The sequence below is a fragment of the Oncorhynchus keta genome, unplaced genomic scaffold (assembly GCF_023373465.1).
Source record: "Oncorhynchus keta strain PuntledgeMale-10-30-2019 unplaced genomic scaffold, Oket_V2 Un_contig_4398_pilon_pilon, whole genome shotgun sequence".
Taxonomy (NCBI): Eukaryota; Metazoa; Chordata; class Actinopteri; order Salmoniformes; family Salmonidae; genus Oncorhynchus; species Oncorhynchus keta.
In genome coordinates, this window is record NW_026287752.1 from 299,835 (window position 1) to 319,137 (window position 19,303).

At 42.5% G+C, this 19,303-nt stretch overlaps 1 protein-coding gene and 1 long non-coding RNA gene across 2 annotated transcripts; one reads left to right on the top strand and one right to left on the bottom strand.

Annotated features, from left to right (window-relative positions):
- Window positions 1–1,702: 1,702 nt before the first annotated feature.
- On the top strand, window positions 1,703–14,918 carry LOC127924655 (zinc finger protein 391-like). Its single transcript, XM_052509364.1, has 3 exons — window positions 1,703–1,972; window positions 13,217–13,688; window positions 14,190–14,918. The coding sequence occupies exons 1-3, from the start codon at window positions 1,911–1,913 to the stop codon at window positions 14,895–14,897; spliced, it is 1,242 nt and encodes a 413-aa protein (XP_052365324.1). The 5' UTR covers window positions 1,703–1,910; the 3' UTR covers window positions 14,898–14,918.
- A 2,252-nt stretch (window positions 14,919–17,170) lies between these two features.
- On the bottom strand, window positions 17,171–19,180 carry LOC127924663 (uncharacterized). The gene is made up of 3 exons (XR_008118547.1): window positions 19,008–19,180; window positions 17,701–17,792; window positions 17,171–17,380 (listed from the first exon to the last, which is right to left on the bottom strand). It is a non-coding gene; the product is annotated as an uncharacterized LOC127924663 (long non-coding RNA).
- Between the last annotated feature and the right edge of the window lie 123 nt (window positions 19,181–19,303).

The window sequence follows — 19,303 nt, forward strand, 5'->3', positions numbered from 1 at the left end:
TGTCACAGTTACCAGCCCTTTCAAGCTTAACATCCTTATCATTTATCGCCCTCCAGGTTCCCTCGGAGAGTTCATCAATGAGCTTGATGCCTTGATAAGCTCCTTTCCTGAGGACGGCTCACCTCTCACAGTTCTGGGCGACTTTAACCTCCCACGTCTACCTTTGACTCATTCCTCTCTGCCTCCTTCTTTCCCTCCTCTCCTCTTTTGACCTCACCCTCTCACCTTCCCCCCTACTCACAAGGCAGGCAATACGCTCGACCTCATCTTTACTAGATGCTGTTCTTCCACTAACCTCATTGCAACTCGCCTCCAAGTCTCCGACCACTATCTTGTATCCTTTTCCCTCTCGCTCTCATCCAACACTTCCCACACTGCCCCTACTCGGATGGTATCGCGCCGTCCCAACCTTCGCTCTCTCTCCCCCGCTACTCTCTCCTCTTCCATCCTATCATCTCTTCCCTCTGCTCAAACCTTCTCCAACCTATCTCCTGATTCTGCCTCCTCAACCCTCCTCTCCTCCCTTTCTGCATCCTTTGACTCTCTATGCCCCCTATCCTCCAGGCCGGCTCGGTCCTCCCCTCCTGCTCCGTGGCTCGACGACTCATTGCGAGCTCACAGAACAGGGCTCCGGGCAGCCGAGCGGAAATGGAGGAAAACTCGCCTCCCTGCGGACCTGGCATCCTTTCACTCCCTCCTCTCTACATTTTCCTCCTCTGTCTCTGCTGCTAAAGCCACTTTCTACCACTCTAAATTCCAAGCATCTGCCTCTAACCCTAGGAAGCTCTTTGCCACCTTCTCCTCCCTCCTGAATCCTCCCCCCTCCTCCCTCTCTGCAGATGACTTCGTCAACCATTTTGAAAAGAAGGCCGACGACATCCGATCCTCGTTTGCTAAGTCAAACGACACCGCTGGTTCTGCTCACACTGCCCTACCCTGTGCTCTGACCTCTTTCTCCCCTCTCTCTCCAGATGAAATCTCGCGTCTTGTGACGGCCGGCCGCCCAACAACCTGCCCGCTTGACCCTATCCCCTCCTCTCTTCTCCAGACCATTTCCGGAGACCTTCTCCCTTACCTCACCTCGCTCATCAACTCATCCCTGACCGCTGGCTACGTCCCTTCCGTCTTCAAGAGAGCGAGAGTTGCACCCCCTTCTGAAAAACCTACACTCGATCCCTCCGATGTCAACAACTACAGACCAGTATCCCTTCTTTCTTTTCTCTCCAAAACTCTTGAACGTGCCGTCCTTGGCCAGCTCTCCCGCTATCTCTCTCAGAATGACCTTCTTGATCCAAATCAGTCAGGTTTCAAGACTAGTCATTCAACTGAGACTGCTCTTCTCTGTATCACGGAGGCGCTCCGCACCGCTAAAGCTAACTCTCTCTTCCTCTGCTCTCATCCTTCTAGACCTATTGGCTGCCTTCGATACTGTGAACCATCAGATCCTCCTCTCCACCCTCTCCGAGTTGGGCATCTCCGGAGCGGCCCACGCTTGGATTGCGTCCTACCTGACAGGTCGCTCCTACCAGGTGGCGTGGCGAGAATCTGTCTCCTCACCACGCGCTCTCACCACTGGTGTCCCCCAGGGCTCTGTTCTAGGCCCTCTCCTATTCTCGCTATACACCAAGTCACTTGGCTCTGTCATAACCTCATATGGTCTCTCCTATCATTGCTATGCAGACGACACACAATTCATCTTCTCCTTTCCCCCTTCTGATGACCAGGTGGCGAATCGCATCTCTGCATGTCTGGCAGACATATCAGTGTGGATAACGGATCACCACCTCAAGCTGAACCTCGGCAAGACGGAGCTGCTCTTCCTCCCGGGGAAGGACTGCCCGTTCCATGATCTCGCCATCACGGTTGACAACTCCATTGTGTCCTCCTCCCAGAGCGCTAAGAACCTTGGCATGATCCTGGACAACACCCTGTCGTTCTCAACTAACATCAAGGCGGTGGCCCGTTCCTGTAGGTTCATGCTCTACAACATCCCAGAGTACGACCCTGCCTCACACAGGAAGCGGCGCAGGTCCTAATCCAGGCACTTGTCATCTCCCGTCTGGATTACTGCAACTCGCTGTTGGCTGGGCTCCCTGCCTGTGCCATTAAACCCCTACAACTCATCCAGAACGCCGCAGCCCGTCTGGTGTTCAACCTTCCCAAGTTCTCTCACGTCACCCCGCTCCTCCGCTCTCTCCACTGGCTTCCAGTTGAAGCTCGCATCCGCTACAAGACCATGGTGCTTGCCTACGGAGCTGTGAGGGGAACGGCACCTCAGTACCTCCAGGCTCTGATCAGGCCCTACACCCAAACAAGGGCACTGCGTTCATCCACCTCTGGCCTGCTCGACTCCCTACCACTGAGGAAGTACAGTTCCCGCTCAGCCCAGTCAAAACTGTTCGCTGCTCTGGCCCCCCAATGGTGGAACAAACTCCCTCACGACGCCAGGACAGCGGAGTCAATCACCACCTTCCGGAGACACCTGAAACCTTACCTCTTTAACCTGTTAGGCCGCCCCATCCCGGATCCGGGATTGTGACTACAGCCTCAAGCTCATTACCATAACGCAACATTAGCGATTTCTGAAAATTGCAAAATAAATGAAATAAATATGCCTGTCCTCAAGCTTATCCTTTTCTTAACAATCCTGTCGTCTCAGATTTTCAAAATATGCTTTAGAACCAGAGAAAATCAATAATTTGTGTAAGAGTGGTGATAGCTAGCTTAGCATTTAGCGTTAGCATTTAGCACGCAACATTCACAAAAACCAGCAAAGGGATCAAATAAAATAATTTACCTTTGAAGAACTTCAGATGTTTCAATGAGGAGACTCTCAGTTACATAGCAGATGTCCAGTTTTTCCTGAAAGATGCTTGTGTAGGACACAACGTTCCGTTTTGTTACTATGCATTTGGCTACCGAAACTAACCGAAAATTCAGTCACCTAAACGTCGAATTTTTTTTCCGAATTAACTCCATAATATCGACTGAAACATGGAAAACGTTGTTTGAATCAATCCTCAAGGTGTTTTGTCATATATCTCTTCATTGAAATGCCAGTCCTAGAAGCGTGCATTCTTCTCTGATTCGGATGGAAAAATACTGGGACCTGACTTTTGCGCACCAATTTCCACGCAGACACCATGCGGGACACTTGGTAATTGTAGGCTCTTATGGCCAATCTTCCAATGATATGCCTACAAATACGTCACAATGCTGCAGACACCTGGGGAAACGATAGGAAGTGTCCGTTCATTCCTGTCGCATTCACAGCCATATAAGGAGATCATGGAAAACGTGCCTTCAGAAATCCTGTTGATTTCCTGGTCACTCAAACATCTTGGTTTTGCCTGTAGATATTGTTCTATGGCACTCACAGTGAAAATCTTTGCAGTTCTGGAAACGTCAGAGTGTCTTCTTTCCAAAACTACCAAGCATAGTCGAGCATCTTTTCGTGACAAAATATTGCGCTAAAAACGGGCACGTCTTTTTATCCAAAAATGAAATACTGCCCCTATAGGTCTAACAGGTTAAGGAATACCTAGGATAGGATAAGTAATCCTTCTCACACCCCCCTTTTAAGATTTAGATGCACTATTGTAAAGTGACTGTTCCACTGGATCTCATAAGGTGAATGCACCACTTTGTAAGTCGCCCTGGATAAGAGCGTCTGCTAAAAGACTTAAATGTAATGTAAATGTCAACAAGGTCAATAGAAGGTAGGCTCTGAGGGTCAGGTCTTTCCTACTGATGAGTCAACAGGGTCAATAGAAGGTAGGCTCAGAGGGTCAGGTCTTTCCTACTGATGAGTCAACAGGGTCAATAGAAGGTAGGCTCTGAGGGTCAGGTCTTTCCTACTGATGAGTCAACAGGGTCAATAGAAGGTAGGCTCTGAGGGTCAGGTCTTTCCTACTGATGAGTCAACAGGGTCAATAGAAGGTAGGCTCTGAGGGTCAGGTCTTTCCTACTGATGAGTCAACAGGGTCAATAGAAGGTAGGCTCTGAGGGTCAGGTCTTTCCTACTGATGAGTCAACAGGGTCAATAGAAGGTAGGCTCTGAGGGTCAGGTCTTTCCTACTGATGAGTCAACAGGGTCAAGGGTCAGAAGGTAGGCTCTGAGGGTCAGGTCTTTCCTACTGATGAGTCAACAGGGTCAATAGAAGGTAGGCTCTGAGGGTCAGGTCTTTCCTACTGATGAGTCAACAGGGTCAATAGAGGTAGGCTCTGAGGGTCAGGTCTTTCCTACTGATGAGTCAACAGGGTCAATAGAAGGTAGGCTCTGAGGGTCAGGTCTTTCCTACTGATGAGTCAACAGGGTCAATAGGAGGTAGGCTCTGAGGGTCAGGTCTTTCCTACTGATGAGTCAACAGGGTCAATAGAAGGTAGGCTCTGAGGGTCAGGTCTTTCCTACTGATGAGTCAACAGGGTCAATAGAAGGTAGGCTCTGAGGGTCAGGTCTTTCCTACTGATGAGTCAACAGGGTCAATAGAAGGTAGGCTCTGAGGGTCAGGTCTTTCCTACTGATGAGTCAACAGGGTCAATAGAAGGTAGGCTCTGAGGGTCAGGTCTTTCCTACTGATGAGTCAACAGGGTCAATAGAAGGTAGGCTCTGAGGGTCAGGTCTTTCCTACTGATGAGTCAACAGGGTCAATAGAAGGTAGGCTCTGAGGGTCAGGTCTTTCCTACTGATGAGTCAACAGGGTCAATAGAAGGTAGGCTCTGAGGGTCAGGTCTTTCCTACTGATGAGTCAACAGGGTCAATAGAAGGTAGGCTCTGAGGGTCAGGTCTTTCCTACTGATGAGTCAACAGGGTCAATAGAAGGTAGGCTCTGAGGGTCAGGTCTTTCCTACTGATGAGTCAACAGGGTCAATAGAAGGTAGGCTCTGAGGGGGTCTTTCCTACTGATGAGTCAACAGGGTCAATAGAAGGTAGGCTCTGAGGGTCAGGTCTTTCCTACTGATGAGTCAACAGGGTCAATAGAAGGTAGGCTCTGAGGGGGTCTTTCCTACTGATGAGTCAACAGGGTCAATAGAAGGTTCTGAGGTCTTGACACATTCCTGAATACTAAAACAACACCTGAGGGAATGGCATCTAAAACTATTGCAAAATCTTTCGGTGTTACAGGGACCTTGTAAAGTGATACGAATTCCTTATAACTGAGTTAAAGACCCTCTGCATTTACCAGTTGTCTCACCAATAGGATGTTATTTCAGAACCAATATTCTAAAAATAAAGACGTATTTTCATACAATAAATCCCGATTATTCCATATATTCCATATATAATATCTGTGAGGAGAAAAATTATGCATATAAATTAAGGACCATGACAAGAAAACCTGCTGACCAGCCGTAGAGAAATGCAAAGTTCCAATTTCACTGGAACTTTGTCAATATTAAAATTACAACATGAAGTTAAGGCCACCAAGAGTAGAGAAGACATGATGAGGAATACAATTTCACATAGAAGTGGGTCTTCTTAGGAATTGTTTTATCCAATTGATCTTAAAAGTATTATTTATTTAAGGTAGTAAAGTCCAGAAGATTCCGCCCATCATACTCATAAGTGTTCATTACAACAGGTTTCCTAATGTAATGGGGACGGTTTACTAGGATATCAACTCTTTTTTTATTTTAATGTTTTATTTATAGTTTTTTACTTTTATTTTTTATTTGTATTATTAACAACAAATCAATACATAAAGTACATGAGAGAACACAAGTATATATAGATTATAAACAATGGACAATCGAGCTAGGGGTGGGGCTGGGGGCGGGGCTAGGGGGTACAATATCACATTACAATTACACAAGGACCTTAAGGGACATGCATATACTTACAATATGAACTCAGTAGCACAGACTATATCCACATTACGTTGAGAAATAGTGAATTGTGGGAAGTTTAGAAGATACCCTGTTTGTTCTTATAGGTAACCAGATCATGTCTGCAACTCATGTACTAAGTCTTTAACCACACAGTGTTGTTACATTGGTGAGTAAAAACTCATGCTTCCTACCCATTAACATTTTGTCTGAAAATAAAATATACATTTTCTCTCAACTGCGTTACCCACTCCAGTCAGCAGATGGCGGTCTGAGACTTTAAGGCGATGCTGCTGGTGTGACGTATAATGTAGTGGACGGAACGCTTCTTTCAACAGCAACAACAGTCAGACAGACACCTCCGTAGCTTGATAGACAACATAGACGAACCAATAAAGCTCTGTAGACGCTTTCGTGTATATTAGCCACTGTGTTTTAAAACCACTTCTGTCGCCTTGTTAGTTATCCCATTTAATTTCATATTTACGGTGTTGTTATTAGTCATCTAGCTGGCTGGTTAAGTTAGCATTAGCCTAGCTATCTAACATCCCCGACCATGAGTTCACTAAGCTGCTCTCCTCCAGTTAAAGAAGAGGAGGTCTGCTGGACGGAGAAAGAAGCTCTGGTGAAAGAGGAGGAGGAAGAGGAGGCTGTTACAATACAAAAACAAGGAGATGGTGAGGCTGTTACCGTGAAAGAAGAAGAGAAAGACGTTTCAGTGAAAGAAGAGGAGGATGTTACAATTAAAAAGAGGAGGGAGAGAAAGAGGAGGATGGGGAGATGACTGTCACGTCGAAAAAGGAGGAGGAAACTGGATATCTGGGCCCGGTTTCCCAAAAGCAAATCAAGGCATCCAATGGTTCTAACGATGAACTTAACCATAAGATGGTTTTGAGAAACCGTTCCCTGATTAACACTAGTAAGTACTGTCTTAAATACAGAGGCACAAACTCTGCAGTTGTTGGACTGATGTGTGGTGTTAAAGGGGAAGTCTGTAGTTGCTATATCCATATTTTGACTTTTAAATTATTAATTTATAGCCATTGATTCTTGAAGAATATAACACATGCCTCATGAGGTTAGTTCAACTGTTGTACCCCATCAGAACCCCAAATAAGCTTTTTTTTAATCCAATGATTAAAAACAATGTAAACCAACACTGTATAGCCTCAACATGGTTAAAACTATAATGTTGATATCATGGATGGTCAGTCCTTGCATCCATAGGTCTGTCTATGAATTTGAGAGTAGTTACATTTCTCCAGCCCCATCCATCTTATTACCAAAATAGTGGTGTAATTACAGCTTTGTTATTGGTTGAACTGCAGATTGCTGGGTTGTGTGGGTTTTTTAAGCAGCAACAAAATGGCTGCCCAGAGACTTGGTTAACAGCTGAGGGATGGGGGAAGGAGAAGTGTAACCACTCTCAAATTCATAGAGAACGATATTGTAGAAACCGTAACCCTAGCGACCTCGTCAAGAAGTTCAGACATCTTGGGGTAACAGTTATAAGGTGTTGGCTCCCCCTGAATTCACCGCACTATGAGTACAAGGACTGGCCGTCAATAAGGATCAAAATGATAGTTTTAACCAGGTTTCTAGGATATATAGTATATTCTGGAATTCATCCATGATGTCATAATGATAGTTTAACCAGGTTTCTAGGATATATAGTATATTCTGGAATTCATCCATGATGTCATAATGATAGTTTAACCAGGTTTCTAGGATATATAGTATATTCTAGAATTCATCCATGATGTCATAATGATAGTTTAACCAGGTTTCTAGGCTATATAGTATATTCTAGAATTCATCCATGATGTCATAATGATAGTTTAACCAGGTTTCTAGGATATATAGTATATTGTAGAATTCATCCATGATGTCATAATGATCGTTTAACCAGGTTTCTAGGCTATATAGTATATTCTAGAATTCATCCATGATGTCATAATGATAGTTTAACCAGGTTTCTAGGCTATATAGTATATTCTAGAATTCATCCATGATGTCATAATGATAGTTTAACCAGGTTTCTAGGATATATAATATATTCTAGAATTCATCCATGATGTCATAATGATAGTTTAACCAGGTTTCTAGGATATATAGTATATTCTAGAATTCATCCATGAGGTCATAGTGATAATTTAACCAGGTTTCTAGGATATATAGTATATTGTAGAATTCATCCATGATGTCATAATTATAGTTTAACCAGGTTTCTAGGATATATAGTATATTCTAGAATTCATCCATGATGTCATAATGATAGTTTAACCAGGTTTCTAGGATATATAGTATATTCTAGAATTCATCCATGATGTCATAATGATAGTTTAACCAGGTTTCTAGGATATATAGTATATTGTAGAATTCATCCATGATGTCATAATGATAGTTTAACCAGGTTTCTAGGCTATATAGTATATTCTAGAATTCATCCATGATGTCATAATGATAGTTTAACCAGGTTTCTAGGCTATATAGTATATTGTAGAATTCATCCATGATGTCATAATGATAGTTTAACCAGGTTTCTAGGATATATAATATATTCTAGAATTCATCCATACGGTCATAATGATAGTTTAACCAGGTTTCTAGGATATATAGTATATTCTAGAATTCATCCATGATGTCATAATGACAGTTTAACCAGGTTTCTAGGATATATAGTATATTCTAGAATTCATCCATGATGTCATAATGACAGTTTAACCAGGTTTCTAGGATATATAGTATATTCTAGAATTCATCCATGATGTCATAATGACAGTTTAACCAGGTTTCTAGGATATATAGTATATTCTAGAATTCATCCATGATGTCATAATGACAGTTTAACCAGGTTTCTAGGATATATAGTATATTCTAGAATTCATCCATGATGTCATAATGACAGTTTAACCAGGTTTCTAGGATATATAGTATATTCTAGAATTCATCCATGATGTCATGATGACAGTTTAACCAGGTTTCTAGGATATAGTGCTTTATTACAAACAGTGGTGTTATACGAGCTTATGTTGTGGTTTCTGGTGGGGTAATACGGTTGAAACATTTGAGGCATTTATAAGTTATATTCTTCAGTAATCAATGGCTTTACAGTATATGGGTCTTTCCATAACTACCAGTGTAGGTTTCCTGTGGGAGTCAAATTGTCTAGGATATATAATATATTCTAGAATTCACCCATGATGTCATAATGATAGTTTAACCAGGTTTCTAGGATATATAGTATATTCTGGAATCCATCCATGATGTCATAATGATAGTTTAACCAGGTTTCTAGGATATATAGTATATTCTAGAATCACCAGTGTAGATTTCCTGTGGGGGTCAAGTTGTTAGAGCTGTTGATAAGTCATTGTATAATATTCAGACATTTTTTTTTAGGGCTGACCGTATTCTACTGGTCGATTGTTGGGCTGTTTTGTTGACCGTGATTTATTTTTGTAGAGCAGTCGCAAATACGCTACATATACAACATTTTGTGGAAACAGCTATTCTAATTTGTGGATTCGGCTATTTCAGCCACATCCGTTGCTGACTGGTGAATAAAATCGAGAACACAGCCGTGCAATACTTCTTTGCCCCACTGTAGTTCATTAAACTGTAAAGTTTGGTGGAAGAGGAATAATGATGTTTTTTCATGGTTCGGGCCCCTTAGTTCCAGTGAAGGAAATCTTAGTGCTACGGCATTCTGACATTCTAGATGATTCTGTGCTTCCAACAGTTTTGGGAACAGTTTGTGGAAGGCTCTTTCCTGTTGCAGCATGACAATGCCCCCTGTGCATAAAGCGAAATCCGAACAGAATTGGTTTGTCGAGGTTTGGTGTGGATGAACTTGACTTGCCTGCACAGAGCCCTGACCTCAACCCCATCGAACACCTTAGGGATGAATTGGTTTTAGCTTCATTTTCTAAGAGGAGAGAGCAAACCGCAACTTCATTAGGTCTATAATCAATTGCCTAACTGTTGAATATGCCTGTATAAAGGCTTTATAAATCAGTACCAGTCAAAATTTGGACGCACCTACTCATTCAAGGCTTTTTCTTTATTTTTACTATTTTCTACGTTGTAGAATAATAGTGAAGTCATCAACACTATGAAATAACACATATGGAATCATGTAGTAACCAAAAAGTGTTAAACAAATCCAAATATATTTATATTTTCAACTCTTCAAAGTAGACACCCTTTGCCTTGATGACAGCGTTTGCATACTCTTGGCATTCTCTCAACCAGCTTCATGAGGTAGTCACCTGGAATGCATTTGAATTAACAGGTGTGCCTCGTTAAGTTAATTTGTGGAATTTCTTCCTTCTTAATGTGTTTGAGCCAATCAGTTGTGTTGTGACAAGGTAGGGGTGGTATACCGGACAAGGTAGGGGTGGTATACCGGACAAGGTAGGGGTGGTATACCGGACACAGCCCTATTTTGTAAACGACCAAGCCCATATTATGGCAAGAACAGCTCAAATAAGCAAAGAGAAACGACAGTCCATCATTATTTTAAGACATGAATGTCAGTCAATCTGGAAAACTTAAAAACTTTGAAAGTTTCTTCAAGTGCAGTCGCAAAAACCATCAAGCGCTATGATGAAACTGGCTCTCATGAGGACCGCCACAGGAAAGGAAGACCCAGAGTTACCTCTGCTGCAGAGGATAAGTTCATTAGAGTTACTAGCCTCAGAAATGGGCAATTAACTGCACCGCAGATTGCAGCCCAAATAAATGCTTCACAGAGTTCAAGTAACAGACACATCTCAACATCAACTGTTCAGAGGAGATTGTGTGAAATCAGGCCTTAATGGTCGAATTGCTGCAAAGAAACCACTACTAAAGGAGACCAATAACAAGAAGAAGAGTCTTACTTGGGCCAAGAAACACAAGCAATGGACATTAGACGGATGGAAATCTGTCCTTTGGTCTGATGAGTCCAAATTTGAGATTTTTGGTTCCAACAGCCGTGTCTTTGTGAGATGCAGAGTAGGTGAATGGATGATCTCTGCATGTGTGGTTCCCACTGTGAAGCATGGAGGCGGAGGTGTGATGGAGTGGGGGTGCTTTGCTGGTGATTTATTTAGAATTCAAGGCACACTTAACAGCATGGCTACCACAGCAATGCGCCATCCAACCTGGTTTGTGCTTAGTGGGACTATCATAAGATAACAGATATACTGCAACTAGATAACATATGTACTGCAACTAGATAACATATGTACTGCAACTAGATAACAGATGTACTGCAACTAGATAACAGATGTACTGCAACTAGATAACAGATATACTGCAACTAGATAACAGATATACTGCAACTAGATAACAGATATACTGCAACTAGATAACAGATATACTGCAACTAGATAACAGATATACTGCAACTAGATAACAGATATACTGCAACTAGAACTAGATAACAGATATACTGCAACTAGAACTAGATAACAGATATACTGCAACTAGAACTAGATAACAGATATACTGCAACTAGAACTAGATAACATATATACTGCAACTAGAACTAGATAACAGATATACTGCAACTAGAACTAGATAACAGATATACTGCAACTAGAACTAGATAACAGATATACTGCAACTAGAACTAGATAACAGATATACTGCAACTAGAACTAGATAACAGATATACTGCAACTAGAACTAGATAACAGATATACTGCAACTAGATAACAGATATACGGCAACTAGAACTAGATAACAGATATACTGCAACTAGATAACAGATATACTGCAACTAGAACTAGATAACAGATATACTGCAACTAGATAACAGATATACTGCAACTAGAACTAGATAACAGATATACTGCAACTAGAACTAGATAACAGATATACTAGAACTAGATAACAGATATACTACAAATACATACCACATCCATAACTAGATAACATCTCTCTCATATATATATATGGATTATTATTATTATGGATTATTGACTGAAGCGCGCCAGCTAAACTGAGTTTTTATGGATATAGAGGACATTATCGAACAAAAGTGCCATTTGTGATGTATCTGGGACCTTTTGGAGTGCCAACAGAAGAAGATTGTCAAAGGTAAGGCATTTATTCTATCGCTATTTCTGACTTTCGTGGCGCACCTGCCAGGTTGAAATATGTTTTTCATGCTTTTGTATGCGGGGCGCTGTCCGCAGATAATCGCACGGTTTGCTTTCGCCGTAAAGCCTTTGGAAATCTGACACAGCGGCTGGATTAACAAGAAGTTAAGCTTTATTTTGATGTGTGACTTTATGAAAGTTAAGTATTTATAATCCTTCAGTTTGAATTTCGTGCTCTGCAATTTCACCGGATGTTGACCAAGTGGGATGCTAACATCCCACCTGCCCATCAGGAAGTGAAAAGCTTTTAAACATTAATTACAGACGTAAATCAATCATAAACCTGCCCGCTCGACCCTATCCCCTCCTCTCTTCTCCAGACTATTTCCGGAGACCTTCTCCCTTACCTCACCTCGCTCATCAACTCATCCCTGACCGCTGGCTACGTCCCTTCCGTCTTCAAGAGAGCGAGAGTTGCACCCCTTCTGAAAAAACCTACACTCGATCCCTCCGATGTCAACAACTACAGACCAGTATCCCTTCTTTCTTTTCTCTCCAAAACTCTTGAACGTGCCGTCCTTGGCCAGCTCTCCCGCTATCTCTCTCAGAATGACCTTCTTGATCCAAATCAGTCAGGTTTCAAGACTAGTCATTCAACTGAGACTGCTCTTCTCTGTATCACGGAGGCGCTCCGCACTGCTAAAGCTAACTCTCTCTCCTCTGCTCTCATCCTTCTAGACCTATCGGCTGCCTTCGATACTGTGAACCATCAGATCCTCCTCTCCACCCTCTCCGAGTTGGGCATCTCCGGCGCGGCCCACGCTTGGATTGCGTCCTACCTGACAGGTCGCTCCTACCAGGTGGCGTGGCGAGAATCTGTCTCCTCTCCACGCGCTCTCACCACTGGTGTCCCCAGGGCTCTGTTCTAGGCCCTCTCCTATTCTCGCTATACACCAAGTCACTTGGCTCTGTCATAACCTCACATGGTCTCTCCTATCATTGCTATGCAGACGACACACAATTAATCTTCTCCTTTCCTCCTTCTGATGACCAGGTGGTGAATCGCATCTCTGCATGTCTGGCAGACATATCAGTGTGGATGACGGATCACCACCTCAAGCTGAACCTCGGCAAGACGGAGCTGCTCTTCCTCCCGGGAAGGACTGCCCGTTCCATGATCTCGCCATCACGGTTGACAACTCCATTGTGTCCTCCTCCCAGAGCGCTAAGAACCTTGGCGTGATCCTGGACAACACCCTGTCGTTCTCAACTAACATCAAGGCGGTGGCCCGTTCCTGTAGGTTCATGCTCTACAACATCCGCAGAGTACGACCCTGCCTCACACAGGAAGCGGCGCAGGTCCTAATCCAGGCACTTGTCATCTCCCGTCTGGATTACTGCAACTCGCTGTTGGCTGGGCTCCCTGCCTGTGCCATTAAACCCCTACAACTCATCCAGAACGCCGCAGCCCGTCTGGTGTTCAACCTTCCCAAGTTCTCTCACGTCACCCCGCTCCTCCGCTCTCTCCACTGGCTTCCAGTTGAAGCTCGCATCCGCTACAAGACCATGGTGCTTGCTTACGGAGCTGTGAGGGGAACGGCACCTCAGTACCTCCAGGCTCTGATCAGGCCCTACACCCAAACAAGGGCACTGCGTTCATCCACCTCTGGCCTGCTCGCCTCCCTACCACTGAGGAAGTACAGTTCCCGCTCAGCCCAGTCAAAACTGTTCGCTGCTCTGGCTCCCCAATGGTGGGACACACTCCCTCACGACGCCAGGACAGCGGGAGTCAATCACCACCTTCCGGAGACACCTGAAACCCCACCTCTTTAAGGAATACCTAGGATAGGATAAAGTAATCCTTCTCACCCCCCTTAAAAGATTTAGATGCACTATTGTAAAGTGGCTGTTCCACTGGATGTCATAAGGTGAATGCACCAATTTGTAAGTCGCTCTGGATAAGAGCGTCTGCTAAATGACTTAAATGTAATGTAAATGTAATCATGGGCATCACCTTAAGCTCATATAAACAGTGTATTCACCCATGATGTCATAATGACAATTTAACCAGGTTTCTAGGATATATAGTATATTCTAGAATTCATCCATGATGTCATAATGCACAACATCATGGGCATCACCTTAAGCTCATATTTCATATTTCGTATTTCTGCTTTGGGCCTTTAACCATCTGTCTGACTTTGTTGTTCACACAGGAGAGATACGGGACTATCGTGGATCCTCTGGGGAGCCTCAAAAACATCATGAAGCTGACGAGGCAGAGGAGAGTCCCCCAGATCAGAACACCTCAAGAAACACCAGTGGAAACCCACAGGAAAGAAATCTCACCACTGCTCTGACTGTGGGAAGAGATTCACCTCTTCAACAGACCTTAAAAGACATCAGAGAATCCATACAGGAGAGAAACCTTATAGCTGTAATCAATGTGGGAAGAGTTTTAGTGTTACAAGCAGCCTGAAAGCACACCAGAAAACACACACAAGAGAGAAATCGTATAGTTGTGATCAATGTGGGAAGAGTTTTGTTACATCTAGCATTCTGACTACACACCAGAGAACACACACAGGAGAGAAACCTTATAGCTGTGATCGGTGTGGGAAGAGTTTTACTACATCTAACCAACTGACTATACACCAGAGAATACACACAGGAGAGAAACCTTACCACTGCTCTGACTGTGGAAGGAGTTTTGTTTCTTCCCAATATTTAAAATCACACAAGAGAACACACACAATAGCGAAACCTTACCACTGCTCTGACTGTGGAAAATGTTTTGTTTCTTCACAATATTTAAAATCACACCAGAAAACACACACAGGTGAGAAGCCTTATAGCTGTGATCAATGTGGGAAGAGATTTAGTCACTCAAGCAACCTGATGGTACATTTGAGAACGCACACTGAGAGAAACCTTATAGCTGTGATCAATGTGGCAAGAGTTTTACTTCATTTAGCCAGCTGACTATACACCAGAGAACACACACAGGAGAGAAACCTTACCACTGCTCTGACTGTGGAAAGAGTTTTGTTTCGTCCCAAAATTTAAAATCACACGAGAAAACACACACAGGAGAAAAGCCTTATAGCTGTGATCAATGTGGGAGGAGTTTTACTCACTCAAGGAACATGATATCACACCAGAGAACACACACAGGATAGAAATCTTGTGGTTGTAATCAATGCAAGTTCGAATCCCCGTGCTGACATGGTACAAATCTGTCGTTCTGCCCCTGAACAAGGCAGTTAACCCACTGTTCCTAGGCCGTCATTGAAAATAAGAATTAGTTCTTAACTGGCTTGCCTGGTTAAATAAAGGTGAAATTAAGTACATATTTGGGAAGATGTTTACTCAGGCAAATATCCTGATAGCCCACCAGAGAACACACAGAGAAACCTCATAGCTGTGATCAATGTGGCAAGAATTACGCTGGTAAAAGACCTCTGATTAAACATCAGAAAATTCATACATGAAGGAGTTGTTTCATGATATCAATGAAATGATGTCACAATGTAGAATATTTTAACATTGTAGTAGGAGTGTTCTAATGATGTCATAATGTAGAATGTTTTAACATTGTAGTAGGAGTGTTCTAATGATGTCATAATGTAGAATGCTTTAACATAGTAGAAGGAGTATTTTAATCATTTCAGCATGATATGGATATTAGAAAACTACAGGCTCTGAATTGAAAGAGTAGTATTTATATGATTAACATTAACACAAATAAAGTGTTGCGTTTCACTTCCCGAGTTGGTGACCTACTTGAATCAAACTGCAACACTCCAAAAATGTAGCGAGCTGTTTTCTACAAGTTGTCCTCTAACCAGGGATTACCTTTATTTAACCAGGCAAGTCAGTTAAGAACACATTCTTATTTTCAATGACGGCCTGGGAACAGTGGGTTAACTGCCTGTTCAGGGGCAGAACGACAGATTTGTACCTTGTCAGCTCGGGGGTTTTGAACTCGCAACTTTCCGGTTACTAGTCCAACGCTCTAACCACTATGGCCGCCCCGATGGATTTACACCTTATTCCCACATTCCGTGTGTTTTTTTAGCTGTTTTAACAGGACGTGAAACCTCATCTCTCCCTCTCGCCCAATTGATTTCAACGTGATATCGATATGAGTAATGACGATTAAGTGCAACCCTCCAAAATGTAGCTGACTGTTTTCTGCAGGTTGTCCTCTAACCAGTGAGGCAAAAGATATCTCCCATTTCCATGTGTTTGTTTAAGTTGTGTTAGTTTCAACAGCACGTACAACCTAATTTCCCTCTAATTGATATCAGTGATGTATTTGCAACTTGTCAAAACGACAGCGTATGTCCAATACACAACAGAGTATATTCGGTTTTTATATTTCATAATATTTCAATGTAATGTAACATTTAGTAATCACAATTTATGCGACTAACTGAATTTTATTGGTACAATTATATTGTTTACTAACAATGTAGTAAAAAAACTAGCTTCTATTTCTGGTTGGATATTACATCATATTCTTACTATTTTAATCAATGTCTTTTCCTTAGAATGATCATTAGTCTTTCAGTTTTATTGTTATTCTTTAGTTTTTCTATGCTCTTATGTTTGTTGTGTTGTAAATATTTCAGTTTTTATTTTCATAGTGTTTTTTTATTACGCATTGTGTTGCATCCATGTCTGAAATGGTCTGTATAAATAAAGCTGGATTTGATTTGAACATATTGCAAAACAAATTAACCCAATGGCCGACCAATCAACAAATATGTGCAAAATCAACACATCTTGGTCCATTTTAGTACAATAAACCATATAAATTCAGTATATCTTCCACCGTGTCAAAATAGTATATAACTTAGTATCAGCTTTCAACCAATCCAGTACATTTATGTTGAAAATTATTATTTTTTTTAATCAACAATACGTCAAAGGATTCAACTCCTGAAAACTGAAACAAACATGGATCAAACAGATCAATCCCACTTTTCCAGCCTGCTGAAGGCGTGGTGGAGAGGTAAACACCACCCCGGCTCTACCAGGGGCTTGAAGTGGTCTCCACAGATTTAACAATAAAGTGTTCTAACAGAATGTAAACGATCTTCACCACCACAGGAGTCGCTAGAGCACAATGGGACAAGGATATCCCAACCGGCCAAACCCTCCCCTAACCCGGACGACGCTTTGTGTGTCGCCTCATGGGTCCCCGGTCGCGTCCGGCTGTGGCACAGCCGGGTATCGAACCAGGATCTGTAGTTAGCTGAGCAGTCTGAGGTCGAAACAACAGGTGCGGTAGAGAGAGGGTCGAAAACAGCAGGTCTGGGACAAGGTAGCACGTTTGGTGAACAGTTCAGGGTTGCATAGCCGCAGCCAGAACAGTTACAATTGGAGCAGCAGCACAACCAGGTGGACCGGGGACTGCAAGGAGTCATCAGGCCAAGTAGTCCTGAGGCATGGTCCTAGGGCTCAGGTCCCCAGAGAGAGAGGAAGCTTAAGTTCACACAGGACACCAGATAACACGGGAGAATTGTGTGACCTCTCACCCTCACCTCTCACCTCTCACCTCTCTGGCTGTAGAAGTGTTCTTCCTAACCAGTCCCTCAAGAAATGAATGTGCCTGAGGGGAAATTAACTTTCATACAGCCAAAAGGGGTGAGAAATTACACCAATATCAGTGGACAATTTGCACTAATGTAAATAAACATGGATGATGGAACATATTACCTTTTGCTTACGTGATGAACCGCTAAGGGGACATAAATATTTACCATCTTTGACCTCTCACCTCTCTGGCTGTAGAAGTGTTCTTCCTAACCAGTCCCTCAACAGCTCTCTGACTGAGCTCCACCCTCACTGGGTCTTCAGAGGAGAGGAAGGCTGAGGAGGGATGGAAGGATGAATGGATCAATCAGTCAACAAGTCAGTAATATAAAGAGAGTGTTGATCATCTCCCACCCATGGAGAGACCTTTATACTGTATCCAGGGTTGGGTAGGTTACTTTCTAAATGTAATCTGTTAGTTACTAGTTACCTGTCTAAAAGTGTCATCAGTAACATAACTGTTGGATTCCCCAAACTCACTAATGTAATCTGATTACTTTCTAAATGTAATCTGTTGGTTACTAGTTACCTGTCTAAAAGTGTCATCAGTAACATAACTGTTGGATTCCCCAAACTCACTAATGTAATCTGATTACTTTTAGATTCCTTTCTCCTCAAGAGGTTCAACTTAGTACCACAGTCATAATATCTATAACCTTAACCACACTGCTAACCCTAATGGCTAACTGCTAACCCTAATGCCTACCTTGTCCCAGACCTTACCTTATATTCATCATTGTGCTTTTGTAATTACAAGTGTTCCTATAATGTACAGATATTATAAAATTCCTTTCAGGATGGAAGGTAGAATGGATCAATCAGTCAACAAGTCCGTTATATAAAGAGAGCGTTGATCAGTTTAAATGTTCATTCATTGAAATCGGTAACAACCTTTGGATTACCCAAACTCAGTAACGTAATCGGATTACTTTCAGATGACTTTCCCCTTAAGAGGCACAGGCTAGTAACACAGTCATAAAATCTGATTTAACTTTACGCATACTGCTAACCCTAATGCCTAACCCCAACCGTAACCATACTGCTGACCCTAATTACTAACCCCAACCGTAACCATACTGCTGACCCTAATGCCTAACTTTAACCATGCTGATAACCCTAATACCTAACCTTAACCATACTGCTAACCCTAATGCCTAATCTTAACCATACTGCTAACCCTAATGCCTAACCCCAACCTTAACCATACTGCTAACCCTAATGCCTAACCCCAACCTTAACCATACTGCTAACCCTAACCCTAATGCCTAACCCCAACCTTAAATTACCCTAACCTTAACCATACTGCTAACCCTAATGCCAAACCTTACATTTTTGTTTTCATGATATTTTAAAATATAGCACATTTTGACTGCAGCGTTTACGTCTAGCGGAAATCGATCAGTTCTGCGGGGCTTTATATATAACCGACAATAAATAAATATATATATAAATAAAGATAGATAGATAGATTATCCAACAAAAGTGTCATACTTCTCGTGCTTCGCAGAGCAGCGCAGAGCTGTTGTCAAGAAAGTTGTCAAGGAATTGAGTTTGTGAGGTTGTGTCCCCGCCCTCGCCTGCCTTAAACCAATCATGTCAATGCAGAGCTATACATACAATGCCCTCTCCGCATTGATACAAAATCCTAAGAAGCACACAGCAATGCGGAATGGAGCTCAATTTGGCCTCTGCATGCCTCCGGAGACTTCACTTCCTTGACTAATTTCTTCCTGCGCTTTAGCATTTTGTCTGAAAATAAAATAGACTAATATACTAAATAGACTAAA

Bases quoted from the DNA above. Each gene is read 5' to 3' on its own strand.
- LOC127924655 (XM_052509364.1), top strand. From the start codon at position 1,911: ATGATCCTGGACAACACCCTGTCGTTCTCAACTAACATCAAGGCGGTG. The intron at 1,973-13,216 runs GTTCATGCTCTA...CCGTTCCTGTAG, and splicing joins GCGGTGGCCCGTTCCTGTAG to GTTCATGCTCTACAACATCC. The intron at 13,689-14,189 runs GCCAGGACAGCG...TCATGAAGCTGA, and splicing joins GGGACACACTCCCTCACGAC to CGAGGCAGAGGAGAGTCCCC.